This window comes from Chroicocephalus ridibundus, chromosome 2, assembly GCF_963924245.1.
Source record: "Chroicocephalus ridibundus chromosome 2, bChrRid1.1, whole genome shotgun sequence".
NCBI classification, from domain to species: domain Eukaryota; kingdom Metazoa; phylum Chordata; class Aves; order Charadriiformes; family Laridae; genus Chroicocephalus; species Chroicocephalus ridibundus.
In genome coordinates this window covers 30,897,648-30,912,358 of record NC_086285.1, presented here as the reverse complement: position 1 = coordinate 30,912,358, position 14,711 = coordinate 30,897,648, and the positions used below count along the sequence as shown (strand labels likewise).

General features: G+C 39.1%; 1 protein-coding gene across 1 annotated transcript in view; it reads left to right on the top strand.

The window, feature by feature from the left end:
- The first annotated feature begins 711 nt into the window (after positions 1-711).
- Positions 712-14,711, top strand: part of VWDE (von Willebrand factor D and EGF domains) — a 34,635-nt gene continuing 20,635 nt past the window's right edge. Inside the window, exons 1-9 of the mRNA XM_063323894.1 lie at positions 712-756; positions 3,853-4,084; positions 6,123-6,188; positions 6,898-7,157; positions 8,712-8,801; positions 10,385-10,529; positions 11,209-11,423; positions 11,749-11,822; positions 13,847-14,120. Coding sequence (XP_063179964.1) covers positions 712-756; positions 3,853-4,084; positions 6,123-6,188; positions 6,898-7,157; positions 8,712-8,801; positions 10,385-10,529; positions 11,209-11,423; positions 11,749-11,822; positions 13,847-14,120 — 1,401 coding nt within the window. The remainder of the gene's footprint in view (positions 757-3,852; positions 4,085-6,122; positions 6,189-6,897; positions 7,158-8,711; positions 8,802-10,384; positions 10,530-11,208; positions 11,424-11,748; positions 11,823-13,846; positions 14,121-14,711) is intronic.

The following is a 14,711-nucleotide window of genomic DNA, read 5'->3' as shown; positions in this document are numbered from 1 at the left end:
TTAAAATGTGTAACTAGGTATCTGCCCATTTCCATACACACTTTTGCTATGATCTGCATCTCTACCTGCAAAGTGTATGCAACTACCTCTCATCCATTTGAGAGAATTCTTCATTTCGTGCTTAGGAACCTTATAAAGTGGAAGCCTATTTACAAAATACCTTTGGATAATCCTTACTCCTCTTAAGGTTAGATTTGACATATCTGACACCCCATTTTTATTCAGGTTGTTAGCTTTCATAAACATCAGTGAAACTAGAAAGTCAAAATCCAGAGAAAAAGTATGAACATATTCCTTTCCACTGTTTTTACATCTAGGATAAATGCCTCATGTTATTAATTTGCATTTATTGTCCACTTAAAGAAGGGGAAGTTACCACATGATGAATTCTATTAAATTTTAGGGTGCCAACAACTATTTGTTGTTGTTACTAAGACTTCAATATGGTTTTCAGTAAAAGTAGCATCATATTGCGATATATCCATATTTTCCCATTAAAAATACTTAACATATTTTCTAACATACTTGTTCGGCATTCCATCTTGATCCTCAAAATACTCTTGCTCCACAGTTCTTGAATGCTCTCCTGGTGGACATCACATCCTGCAGAGCCCTTACCGAAGCGTTGATTTTGATTCATCCCACCTCCAGCAATCAGCTATTCAGGATTTAATATGTGACCATTCCCTAACACCAGGATGGTATCGCTTTATGATTTTTGATAAGCCTGCTGAGATGCCAACCAAGTGCGTGGAGGTATTGTTACAACTCATTTGATTATGAGAAATACATATTTTTTCTTAAGAATTTTTCAGTAGGATAGGTATAAAACCAGAACGAAGGGACCTTAAATGTTGTCTAGTTCCAGCCCCCTGCCATGGGCAGGGACACCTCCCACTAGACCAGGCTGCTCAAAGCCCCATCCAGCCTGGCCTTGAACACTTCCAGGGATGGGCCATCCACAGCTTCCCTGGGCAACCTGTTCCAGTGCCTCGCCACCCCCACAGTAAAGAATTTCTTCCTAATATCTTATCTAAATCTACACTCTTTCAGTTTAAAACCGTTACTCCCCGTCCTATCACTACACTGCCTGATAGGCTCCCTCCCCATCTCTCCTGTAGGCCCCCTTTAAGTACTGAAAGGCCACTATAAGGTCTCTCTGGAGCCTTCTCTTCTCCAGGCCGAACAACCCCAACTCTTTCAGCCTGTTTTCCTAGCAGAGGTGCTCCAGCCCTCTGATCATCTTTGTGGCCCTCCTCTGGACATGTTCCAACAGGTCCATGTCCTTCTTATGTTGGGGACTCCAGAGCTTTTTTAGTGCCCTCCAGTGCCCCTTTAGAGCACTCAAAAAGCTGTCATTTGTAGTTACTGCTAAGGAGTTTCTCAGTGGCAGCGTCGCAGGCCGATCATGTTGTAAAGCTGCAACTATGTGATGGTCAGTCTGTCGGGAAGGCCATGTGAAAGCAGTATAAAGACGTGCAGCCACATGAGTCCAGTAATTGTGGAACTTTAAAAGTGATCATGTTAGAGAGAAGAGATTACTCCTAAAATGACTTGACCTAATAGAGCTAACTGGAGATCAGTTGCCTTGTCATTGCGAGTCCCCTAAGACTCAAAAATTACTTGGAATATTTAATACTTTAGACTTGTAGGGCTTTATTTTGGAGCGTGCCAACTATATTCCTATTTTAAAACATTTCCTAGTTTAAAAAAAATAAAAATGTCATTAGAATATTTTACTTGTGATTTTTCTAAGGAATTGAAATTGCCTGGTCACAGTCTCAAAAAAAAAAAAGAAAAGAAAAGAAAAGAAAAGCCCGACAATGAAACACTTTTAAAGGAATACAAAACAGTTAAAACGTACTAGTAAAATTAAATTGAGTTTGTAGCAGCCCCTCTTATTTTTATTTATTTGATTTATTTTTATGAAATCTTTGCAGCAGTATAAAGTACTGAAGTATGTTTAACGTGCAGCTGACTCAAGGACTCGAGGGCTGTCTTGCAGAGGCTACTGCTACCCAGGTTCTTAAGCTGCGAAAAACTTGCAAAGAGTATCATTCCTGAAGGACTTTCTTTCAGTTAGATTTAATACCAACAAATTAATTAACTAGTTGTATATTCTCAAAATGAATACTTTTATTCAAAGAACCAGCATGATAAACCAGGGTAAAAAACGATGTGGTTTTCAGAACAGAGGTTAGACTAGCAAGATACCCGCTCAGATCATCTAGGAAAGTTCTAGAAATCTGACCAAAGTTCTCAGTGCTTGGTAAATATTTGGCAAAAATAGGCTACCATTCTAATACAGAGGAGTCCAGATAATTATAGTTGGAAAGAGATTGATTCAAAACTTATTCAGCGATTGAAATTTATGCACTGTCGTCTGCTTCTTTGCATCTGTTGACAAAACCAAGACATTTATTTTGAAACCTCAAAGTCAAAACATTAAAAACAAACTAAAATGGATGTCTTGTTTGGGAAGTTTCCTCCTTTCTTTCCTTTTAGGAGAACTTTTATTATAGCTATATTTAATCCTTGTCGAAGATTCAGACTCTGTTAAGTAATCCATTCCATTTCTGTCTACTTCTCATTAATTCTGTCTGTCTGATGAATTGATGGTGGGCTCAGATATTCTAGATGAAGAAAAAAAAGAAAGAAAAGTGTACTTTCCAGATGAGTAATTGTTCAATGAGTCTGTATAGCCTTTAGAACAAGAGGTTTAAGGATAAGATGGTCTGAGACCTGGTTTCACTATAAAGTCAAAGAAAGGAATCCTTGAGGCGATGTATGAAGGAGGAGAGGTTCTCAAAATCACACAGTTTCAGATTTATAGTTTTCATGTAAATATTTTGCAAATGCTGGCTTTAACACATTGTGTCCTTCTAGGTGTTTCTCTTCATTTTGCTTTCTGCAGGCACATGAAAGACAGGAGGTGATCTTTAACTCCTTCTGGTAACCCATGAACCAGGTTCCTTCTTTGTCTTCTTTTCTCAGGATTCATTTTTCTGTGTTCAGCTGGTAAACTCTGGTGTCTGCTAAATCAGACTTAGACTTCAGTTACCATGCTTGGTAATACCGTTAAATTGTGACCTGCATGGCAGCTTCCTTGATGTGAAGACCTCAGTAGTGAGGGGTGAAGGAGACTGTTCCACAGCACACTTCTCACTCCTCGAGGAAAAGCACTGAAGAAGGCTTTTGTTTGCGAGGGAGGGAACATCTGGTTGTTACTGGGGGGGGATATTACAAGCATGTTTATTTCTAAATGTGGGGAATTGAAAGACAGACATGGCTTATCAGGTGTCCTGCATTTTTGGCTAGTAACCTTTGAAAGCCAGTAACCTTTCGTCATCTGGCCACATCTCTTACGTGAAATCCAGGTTAGCTGAGCCCTCAGTCCATGGCAAAGGGCAGATAAAACGTGTCAGCTTTAGCACCTATAGTTGATGTTCTATGTATCTTCTACCCTGTATTTGCTGTGCTCTGATAGCATTCACGCAGTCAGTTACTGTAGGTTAATGGGTGTAGAGTAACTCACTAAGCCACAATACAACTGCTAGTTTTTTGGGGTGAAACACTTAGGTGTGGCTCCCAGTTAAGTTCTTCAGGCACTAAATTATAGCCTGTCTTTAGAAACACAAATTCATTAGACTCAAAGAAGGACTTAAGCCTCTTTTGTGTGTATTTGTATTCAACCTGGAGGAGGAATATAAGCAAGCCCTCGATTACACTGTCTAAACTTTGCTAAAAGCTCATGCAGGAAATTACTTGAATACGTATGTACCTGTCATTAAAGCACAGCAACAGTTCGATACAGCATTAACCATTTTCTGATGTTTTTCTCTGGTGCTGAAGATGAATCACTGTGGTACTCAAGCCCCTGTCTGGTTGTCTCTGAGGGAGTCAGAATCCATGCCTCGGCCCGGTGAGATCAAACGGTTAACAGCTTGTGCTACATGGCGGTTTTTCTTCAGCACTTCAAAAGACTGCTGTCTTTTCCGAATCCCTGTCAGTGTGAGGAACTGCGGAGATTTCTTTGTTTACTTACTGCAGCCCACCCAAGGATGCATGGGGTATTGTGCAGAAGGTGAGAAAGGGCATGCTCTAACTCAACTAAGCGCGTGTGTTTATGGGTAAGTGTGTTTCTCTGATACTTAGCTGAGCGGAAATATCTGGAAATAGCTATACATGGTAAAGTTTCCTGCAATGCTTACTTTTAATTTCGATGCGATAGAAAAATTATTTTGTATGGTAAGGTGGGTTCACACCACCCCTTTTTAACTTACATTTAGCGCTCAAGTGTGGTTCAAAGCCCAGAAACAGGAATTGAAATGTTCATATAATGAAAGTGAGGATGTAAGACCCATCTAGAAGTCAAAATTCGTACCTACAATGGCATTCGTGCTCTCCAAATACCCATTACTGAATATGCATAGTATTACGTGTCAGGGTAAATTTTGTTTAAGAACTTGACCAAATTTATATCAATTATTGTTTAGCGTTGTTAGGAATCTTTTTCTTACTGTAACTCTTTTATCATCATTCTGGAGAGTATACACATTGTTGCTAGAAGAAAATCCAACACAGAAATGCTCTATTGATACACACTTTATTAGTACTATGAGAAAGAACTGGAATCCTTTCGCGATGTCTCTCATTGTCTTGGACTCTTGTGCTCCAAAAGTCTGTTGGCGTTCACAGCTCAAAACTTCAGTATTTCATTATTGATGCCAGATGTTTTAGATAACTTAAGGAAGGCATAGTTAAATTCTTAAAGTTATAAGTACTGTGAAACAGTGACAAATTAGTGTAACAGGAGATTCTTATTAGCTCATATAACACACTGTTGTGAATATACTAGCAATATTTTTATGTGTCATATACTGTATTTCTCTAACTCATGTTCTCTGTTACTGTCTGCTTGCAAAAGCTTAATACCAAAACTATCAGTGGGTTTCCTGGTGCTTTAGTGGCCTATCATTATACCTTTAGGTCCAATCCTTAAGGTATTCTCCAAGGTTTTATTCACAGAAAAAAAAAATAAAATGCCAGAAATGGGATATTTCAGCATGTGAGTGACTGAAGCAACAAAGAACTCCCGCACTATAGGACTTTGTATTTGCTTTGGATGATGGCTTACAAAGAGGAAAGAGGGTATAAAAACCATAGGCAGTAAGCTAGCAAATTTTTACTGCCTCAAAACAAAGTAGGCAAGAACCATAACTCTGGTTTGGCTCTGCTGAATACCGTAAATCTGAAACACATTTTGAGTTTAAAAGCCCTCTCTTGAGGTGATGTTTTCATGCAAAGTGCTTTGTACTCCTGTGCTGCTTTTAGTATCTAGGTTACCATGTGTACTCTGTTTTCTCTGTAACATTTGACAGCTGTAAACACTTGATGCAAATTTTCAGACAGTTTCTCCTGTACATGCTACAGAATTCAAATGTTGTATCACTGAAGCGTGGAACATCAAAATCTGCTCTTCATTCTTTTTGGCGAATGGGGTTTTCAGTGTTGTTGCTGCCCTTTTGACTTAGTTTGACCGGAGTGACTAACCTCTTTCTACTTCTGTTACAAATGCACCAGTATTTTCATATTTAATCAAAGTTCCACTTTTTAAAAGTAACATACAAAGTAGCAAACAACAGCAGCACGCAAGCACTTTTTCTTAGGCCCCTGTAGGAAAGATGATTTTTTTTTCAAAGCAGGTCTACGCTGAATTTGGCTGTCCAGGGTTACAGTTAATAAATAAACATTCAGGTGTGGATTTGGGGAGACAACTTATATATTCAAGAGAAGAGTTTAATTCCTTTTTATTCTCTAACAACATCTGTAAGTATTGGCTGCGTACATCTGCGGTAAAAGGTGTAGAGGTGGTAGAATGTTCCGTACCTTCCCTCCTAGGTGTAGCCCATCTACTTGTGATTTCCAACGCAAGGCTCTGTACTGACTGCTACCATAATTGTATATGAATAGGATTAGAAGATTGCTTCTGTTCTGCTAATTTATGCTTCAATTAGTGTCTTGTGATATTTTGTGTATTTTTAACATAGGGCAATAATTTAAGACCGTTGGTGTACCTACTCTCTATGCGTGTGAATATACAATTTAAGAACAATTTGTAGTTGTTTCAGATGCAAAGCCGCAGACCTGTGATCCTGAGGGAACAGAGATTCAAGGCGTCTGTAGCAGTAAGTATTCTGGTTTGATTTTAAAGATTTTCTGTGCATCTGTGACCTAATAATGTCAACGTTTAGTCATATTCTGTCTTGAATGAAAACATACTCATGTTATCGACAGTATTGCTCAGTCTCTTGCAAAATGAGCAGTTTGGCGGTAATTTCAGACCTTGGATTACAAAATTAGTTTCTCAGCGTATTGTTCAGAATAAGTACCAAACGTTACAAAGTAGTTTTAATAACGCTGATTTACAGATCACCTTAATACTTTGGGAGTCAAATATCAGATGAATCTACAAACCATACTGTTGTTTATTCTGTTCCTTGTTACATAGCCTTTTTTGTTTTTCTTTTCCCTTTCTTCATAAGTAGAGAAAATATTCTTCTGTCAGGCAAATTCCTTTGCATGTTGCTCTCTACTGTCTGGTAAAATAATTAAATATATTTTGTTCCCTTGTTTTGGGTGTTTTTTCCCACTCTTCAGCAACTTCCTATGGGCTAGAATATAATCAGAGGCTGATAAAGATTTTTTTCTCCTTTCAATAATTAATAAAAAAATACACATTTTCTCTGATTCTCTAAACAATTATGTAATATTTCCACATAGGAAAAAGGTAAAAATTATTAGTGTATCAATTGACAAAATATATGTCAATCTCATTTCATCTGATACTGGTTTTGCACAGAATAAAAAGCACAAACCACACTTCTCTTTGACTAGGTAACCTGGCTCCTTCATCATCTCCACCTGTGTCACCACCACTACCAGCTGTTCCTGAAGTTGTAGCACAATTGATGAAAGGCAGCATTTACCTAAGGTGCACCTTTGGCGTTCCTTTTGCAAACGGCTCGGTCGGATTCATTGTAACTTGGTCAAGACTTTCTCCTGAAGGTATCAAAGAAGAACTGAAACATGAAACAGCAGTTCATACGTTCTCTCTTCTAGAACTAGATGGGATAAACGTCAGACTTGGAGATAGAGTATGTTACAAATAATTATAAACTCTTCGTATCTTTTAAAATATGTTATTTCTCCTTCGTAGCCATTTTATCTAAAGGCATCTGATTTCATAAATGCTTGGTAGACACTTAGCAGTTGATAGAGTCAGCGTTCCAGCACCGTACTGGGTAATTTTTCTTGGCAGAAGCATACTGCCTCTAGATGTTGTTTACACCAACAGTGCCCATACAAATGTGGAAATACCATAGAATATGTCAGTAATTATCACTACTGTTAAGTCTTCTAGATTGTCTGTCTCAGTACAGTATATTGTGCCTCCAGGAGAAAAATGCTTATTCAAGTTGCATCTTCTTCACCCTCTACTGTGATTTTGTTTGATACTGCAAATTAAGAGGTTTTTTTGGATGCAACTGCATCTAAGTAAGAGGCTATAAAAGCCAGACGTTGTGATAAGCTGTGTTGTTGATTCATTAGGTACATTTCTGTTCTCTGAATCAATAATGAGCTTGATGGTGTTGTCTCCAGGATCGAATTTAAATGGTTTAATCTCTCCATCAAAAGGAGTGGGAGTACCTGCATTACCTTCTGTGGTAGCAGAATCAAGATCTAGGCTCTCATGGTAACTTTGAGAAGCTTAAGAACTGGACAATCGATAAGCTTTCTACCTGTATATAACAAAATGCAGGTTAATTTTTCCTGACCAAAATAAAAACCAAAAAAGCACATGGTTGGTGTGTGCGTGCATGTGTGTTGAAGCTAAAGCCAGGCTGTTTGGATGGCTTATGGGCAACAATGGCAATTGCTAATCCTCAAATATCCTTTGGGGACTTTGTGAATAGTTGCCTGGTGGTGTTAGCTCAGTGACAGTCAAAAGGAAAGGCACAGACATAAACTACCTGCTGCTGCTGTGAATCCTTGGTTTTCTCAGGATCTCAAGTATTGCATGTGTGGTCAACACATCTCAAAAGGGATACAGAAAAATAAACAAAAAATACAAAACCAGAGCAAAACCACAGTGTCTGGTAGCATGGAACTGGTTGAGTGGAGGGAAATCACAATAACCACTTCAGCTTGAAAAAGATTATCCAGACCCATAATACCAGGAATAAAGTATAGTAAGAAGAGGGAAGGAGGGGATGATTGTTTTGCCTTATCTAAGATCTAATGGGCACTCAACAAAGTTAAGAGGCAAAAATGTGAAAGGGACAAAAAGAAGTAAATAACAAATAATAAAGTATAGAATGCATTTCCACGAGATGTCATGGGGTGAAGGAAATGCTCCAGAAAGGATTTGTTAAATCCATGGAGACTTAGGTGCTTGTTAAACATGATGGTTTGTATGCGGCCTTTAGTTCAAGAAGTCTCAGCACCGCTGGTGGAGTATGCTGGGAAAAGATGCTTGATCTGTTTCTATGTTTTTCTTAAGCAGCATCACTGGCAATTAGTAGCTTCTGGTCCAAACAGAAGACTGGGTGTGATGAATCCATCAAATTGATCCATGATGGCTGGGTTTTGTCTTCACGTGACCGCTTCGTAACAAAAATGTATGCTATTTTACTGATTTTGCCCTACAGGTCTACTGTAGCAGTTCAGCTTTTTTCATGGAGAAGCCGGATATACAAAGCACTTCTGTTGAAAGCAAGGAATTTTTTGCTGGCATTAAGGTAATTTTGAAAGAAAATAATCTTAGAAAAGAATCATAGAATCATCTAGGTTGGAAGAGACCTTTAAGATCATCCAGTCCAACCATTAGCCTAACGCTGCCAAAACCACCACTAAACCACGTCCCTCAGCACCACATCTACCCATCTTTTAAATACCTTCAGGGATGGCGATTCAACCTCTTCCCTAGGCAGCCTGTTCCAATGTTTGATAACACTTTTGGTGAGGAAATTCTTCCTAATATTCATCCTAAGCCTCCCCTGGTGCAACTTGTTTTACTTTATTGTGGTAGGAATCTTTCTAAGTATTGCTACAGCAGTCAGTCTTCTGACTAGAAGGCAATCAAGATGTATTAATTGTGAATTAATAGAGCATGTTGTTGGCTGTAGAGAACTTAAATTCATCAAAAAGCAGAAGAGTCAAAGTTGTTTCTGTGCTCCCCATGTACTCAAGGTGCAGGAAGGCTCACAGACATAGTGAAAGCCTTGATTTCCAGCAGCTGGAGTGGACTCTGATGCTGTGTTTGTAAACTGGGAGGGCCACGGTGCAGACCTGAGCCCTGGCACACTGTTGTCCATTATGTGTAACTGATGATGCTTTTTTTGGCATGATTTTGGCTTATGCCAGCAGGCTCTCCCAGCACATGGCTCATGGGCCGCTTCCCAGCTGGCCATGGGGGTAATGGAAGGGTAAGAGGCCAATCTGGTTCTGGACTTAGAGCGGGAAACTGGGCCATGAGCTGTGCCGTGTCACTTGGTCAAAGGCCAAGCTCCAAACTCATTTTAGTTCCTACTGTGAATATAGCTATAGGGACCCATTTGCTGGCCAGGAGGGGGACCCCAACCCCAGAAAGGCATCCTGCATGTCATTACGTGTTGGGAATAATCCTGTTGATTTAAGGATTTGCCCTTCATGAAGTTAAGCCTGAGCTCATGTTTCTGCAGGATCAGGGCCCAGATTTATCTCTTGTAAGTGCAAATGTGTAGTGCACACTGCAAAGTGTGAACGCATTATTTTTGTTTTCCTGTGAGGCTGCGTTCAGGGTTTCACACAGTGTACAACGCTCAGTTGTAGGCATCTCTTACTGATCTCTAGTTGCATTTTTGATTATGCACCTATAGTGAGCTGTGTTGTAAGTTTAGAGAGGGATCCCAGGAGGAATAGAGTGCTTCCAAATTCTTTTGGGACATTGTTGCCTGTAGGTAGCCTCCCCCTCCCTTTCCCCCAGACAAAACACCAAACTGTTTGGATTTTAGCTTCCAGAAGTTACCCAGAGAATACGTTTTTGTGGTGTTAATGTGGTTTGCTAATTCCTTACCTTTCTAGCTAGCCTTTACTCTTGCCTTTTCCTTATCCTTGCCCCTTATTTCTGCCTCTTCAAGACTCTTGCTGCCGTGTCCCCATCTTCTCCCCAGTATGCCACTGCTCTTCAGACCATCTAAACAAGCCTGATCAAGTGGAACAGGCCATGCGCTGTGCCATTCCAGCTCTTTAATTTTTTATACTGTCCTCCTAGCTGGTTAGTAAGCAGTGCTGTAGTTTACTCTCAAAGCTTGTGTTTTAAGTACAATTTCTTCTTTGCTAGATACATCCAGAAACATATGATATATCAGAAGACGGGCAGGAATACAGACTGGCAATAGAAAGTAGCGTTCCTATTCCTTGTCCTGAGTTCAGCCAGCTTGAAAGTGACTGCAAAATCTCACTAACATTAAATACTGTTGATGAAGGTAAGTATTATCCTGATTTTTGTTGCATTTTGTATGTTTAATGTGCTTTCATAAATATTCCTGCTGGTCTCCTTCTTTGGAGAAGCTTTTACATTGCAAAATACTTTCTAAAATATTAAAACAAAATGTTCATAGGCTGTATATACTGCTGCTGAAAGTTATAGAAGAATGCGTCCATAATCCATTACTTGTTAAAGTTAGTAGGTGTTTTTGTCAGCTATGGAGATCGGAGCCGTATTCTTTAACTTGAATAGACCATAATACTTGCACAGTTTATAATTCAGTTCATTTTGTTGACCTGTTGTGTTGCAAGTATTGTATATGCAGTTGTGAAGTTCTCATTTTTCGCTATTATTACTGTTTCTGTAGTTTCTCAAGCACAAGTCCTCTGAACCCCAGGAGGAGCCTTTCCTATGCAGACAACCATTTTTATGTCACGTTAGCAAGCCTATCGTGATTTCCATTTGTCTATCAAACTAGAAGATTCAAAACCGTGTTCTTAGATGTGTGTATGAAGATGTAGAGAGGGAGTTTTGCATGACCAAACCCAAGAAAAATGCATAATTATTTTAATTTACGAAAATGTTTGTAAATAAGTTAGTATATCTATTAACAGTAGTATACAAAATGTGACTGCCTTAGAGGAAAAATCACTAATGATGTGCTTTCATTAAAACAGGTAAAGAGCAGTTAGGTTTAAACTTGGCTCTTTCTTCTTGTCATGTGGATCTTCTCCAGAAACCCTGCAATAACGGAATCTGTAGTCAAGCTGTAATTTATTTCACTGCCGTGACAGACTTTATGCAGGATGGAGACAGAATTACCAGAATTGCAGTCGAACCCATATCCAGTGAGAGCTTCCTGTGGAATGGTTACGTTCCAGAAAGCACACAGGTTGAAAATCTTCATGTTATGCTCTGTAAGGTGGCCAGAAATGCGGCTGATGTTAATGAAGCTTCTATTTCAGTTGTGACTTGCTGACTTACACCAAGATTTCTAAAAGTGGTCAATTTTCCATTGTTTTATTTTCATTGAAATGCTGCATTTTCATTTGAATTATTTTTTTTTTTACATGTTCATACTGATATGACTACTCAGATAGGTTAAAAGTACAATATATTTATTAGAATGTAAGCCAGTATCATAAGATAAATAACGTGCCAGAGTCTGTTTATTTCCTAATCTGACATAGTTTACTATGTGCTGCTTTGTTTTGAAGATTACAGTAAAGGATCTACCCACTGCCTACTGCTACTCATTTACTGACCCTCATATAATTACGTTTGATGGAAGGTAATCACTGGATTGCTGCTCTTAATTTTAAGTGCGTCGGGGTTTTTTGTGGGTGGTTCTGGGGGGCTTGTTTTATTATTAATTTATTTTTTTATTTTAAATCTGGGCTGGTGATACAAGTTAGCTGTAGGTTTCCACAACTGCGCTCTGTATTTTACATTCTTTCTTGGACAATAAGGATAAACATGCTTTAGTTAGTAAAAGCTTGCCAGGTATGAAGATGTTTGCAGTATTTGTATTTCTAAAGGCAAGTTTTGGGGTTGGGGCAAAAGAATGAAGCAAATCGACTGTTTTCCATTTTAGAGGAGTATGCCAAGAGAGGAGGGCTTGCTGTACAGTCTGTTGACTATGAAAGATAGAAATGTTGTTAAATATGAACAATGATAAAATGATTGATTAGGCAAAACTGCTTTAATGCAAAGATGTTTCCGATCTACAGCATAGTTTCCCTGTTTCTGGGTGTCACTATCTGAATCCTTGTAAGGATCAAGTTGCTAGAAGCTCTCTGCTGCCTGTGTAACGCTGTGCTGAGTTCATTAAGGCATTGAAAGCGACTTAATCACTGCTGTCACTTGCACATCACTGACCTTCTTTCTAAAGTGAAGACAGCTTCCTTGGCCACAGCCGGCATGTTTTTGGTATGCTTCTGTCTCTCAAAGTGTTTCTAATTCATGGAAGGTGTCAAAACAAACACAGGTCCCAGATCTGGGACTTTTACATTCTCTGCTCAGCAGAAGCACATTTCTTCGAGTGGCAGGGTGAGAAGAAGAGGATATGTTGCCTGCCAATAAGGATGTTCAGCCCACAGCCCTGCTCTTCTTGTGAACTTGATAACGGAAAGGAAAAGACAAGTTGTAATTGCTTTTCTGATAGCACTGTGACCAGGACTACTAATAATAATAAAGTCACTGAGGTTATGCTGATCTTTCAGTTCCTCCTTCAGTGGAAATTATAGGGATGGCTTCACTGGGAATTTTAACCATCGATGATGCATTGTGATCAAGCTTTCTTATGAAGCAATGATTTTCTGTGATACGGTCTGGCTGGAAGCATGACGCTGTGGTGAAAAACCTGTCTTCTTAAGGATAAAGTCTGTTGCTACTTTATTTTACAAATTGAGGAAACAAGCAGAAAAGGAACCGTCCTTACTGAATCACGGGTAATCCTGTGCAGTCCCAGTAGGGCAGCCGTCTGCAGTTTGTCTGCTGGCCCATTATTCATAAAGCAAATCACCATTCCGCAATCAATAATTAACTGTCAAATGCCATTTATAGCCAAGAGGCTGTTAAACTTGCAGCAAAAGTTTATAGTTTTTTTTTCTTTTTTTTTTTTCCTTCTCATTCCTGAATCATTATATTGGCTATTCTAACCTTGCTTCAGGGAACAGATGGCTAACCCTAAGGAAAAAAAAAGGAAGCTGCTATTTATGGTTTTAATCTTAAATAATTTTCAGATCTTTGGGAATACGCACTCCCCATCTCCATCTTAATAAAGCAGACCTTTTTAAAAGTACGCGACTTTCTAAATCACTGTGTCAAGGGTACTTATGCAGTTTGCAGCAGCTGCCCCCCACTCGCACCCTGCTATGCATCTTATTGCTCTTGCTGCACAGATGTACTGCTGTGGAAACACAAAGGCTGAGAAGTACCCTCCAGTTCCCTGGCATAAACACTGTTAAAAAAAAAACATCAAAGAATGGCAGTGGCTTCATGGTTATGTTTCCGTTCACAACTATTGTCTACCTATACTTCACGCACGAGCCTTCTTTTATTCCTTATTTTTCCGCTGTAAAACAGGTTTAATTTTTTTAGAGCTGCACAGAGGAAGGTATGATGGTGTTTGTTCAGAACAAATTTGTGTGTTGGTTTGTGGGCTGTACTGTTTGGTTTTTCTGATGCAGGAAAATGAGTTGCAGTATCCAAGTTCTCCAATTAGAAACGTGTTTTAAGATAAAGTTGCTGACATGTGGCGATACAGTTATTTTATAACCAAAGTGATTCCACATGCTGTTTTTTTGATTCCAGGCTCTATGACAATTTTAAAACAGGAACATTTGTTCTCTATAAGAGTACGTCTCGAGATTTTGAAGTTCACGTTCGCCAATGGGACTGTGGAAGCCTTCACTACTCGGCATCCTGTAACTGTGGCTTTGTTGCCAAAGAAGGAAGTGATATAATTGCATTTGACATGTGCAGCGGTCAGCTACATGACTCACAGCCGCACCTATCTGTGATAAATAGAGACACAACGGGAAGCAATGTCAGAATCACTGAATCCTACCTAGGAAGAAAAGTAACAGTAAGTAGTAAATAATTGCTTGCAGACGTAACGGTTGTCTCAGCAATTATTTTTACCAGTTCACACCAACTTCAGAACTAAAAGGTGTTTTATTTTCTGCATTTCAGAAATAGCATAATGTTTATTTTACAATCGTAGTCCTTTGGCCAGTACTTTGCTTGTAAGTAAAGGATGTTGTCCTCAAAAACGAGGATGTGTCACCATGCATAACTTTCTGGAACCACGTTGTCAAATACAGTATACAACCCTTGTGTGGAAGGTGCAGTTTTCAGATTCAATAGGCACTTATTTAGCAGCCCTGATGTTCCAGCATGAGATCTCGTGTGTGCCCTGTTTCGCTCATGCCAGTGTCATATAGGGAGGCTGTGCATGCAGATAATTAAGTATGCCAAATGACATCCACAGAATTAGAAGTGTAGATGGTTTCTCTAGAGACTGTGGCCCTCAGATAAAACATTCACGTTTGCTTTTATAATTTCCTGTAGCTTTTCTTTTGTGGCTAGAATAGCTGTAGGACTCCACTGAACTTCAAATGAAGCAGAACGGAAAAATGAAGCCCTCAACTGCTCTTTAATCACTCTGTTTGTCTGT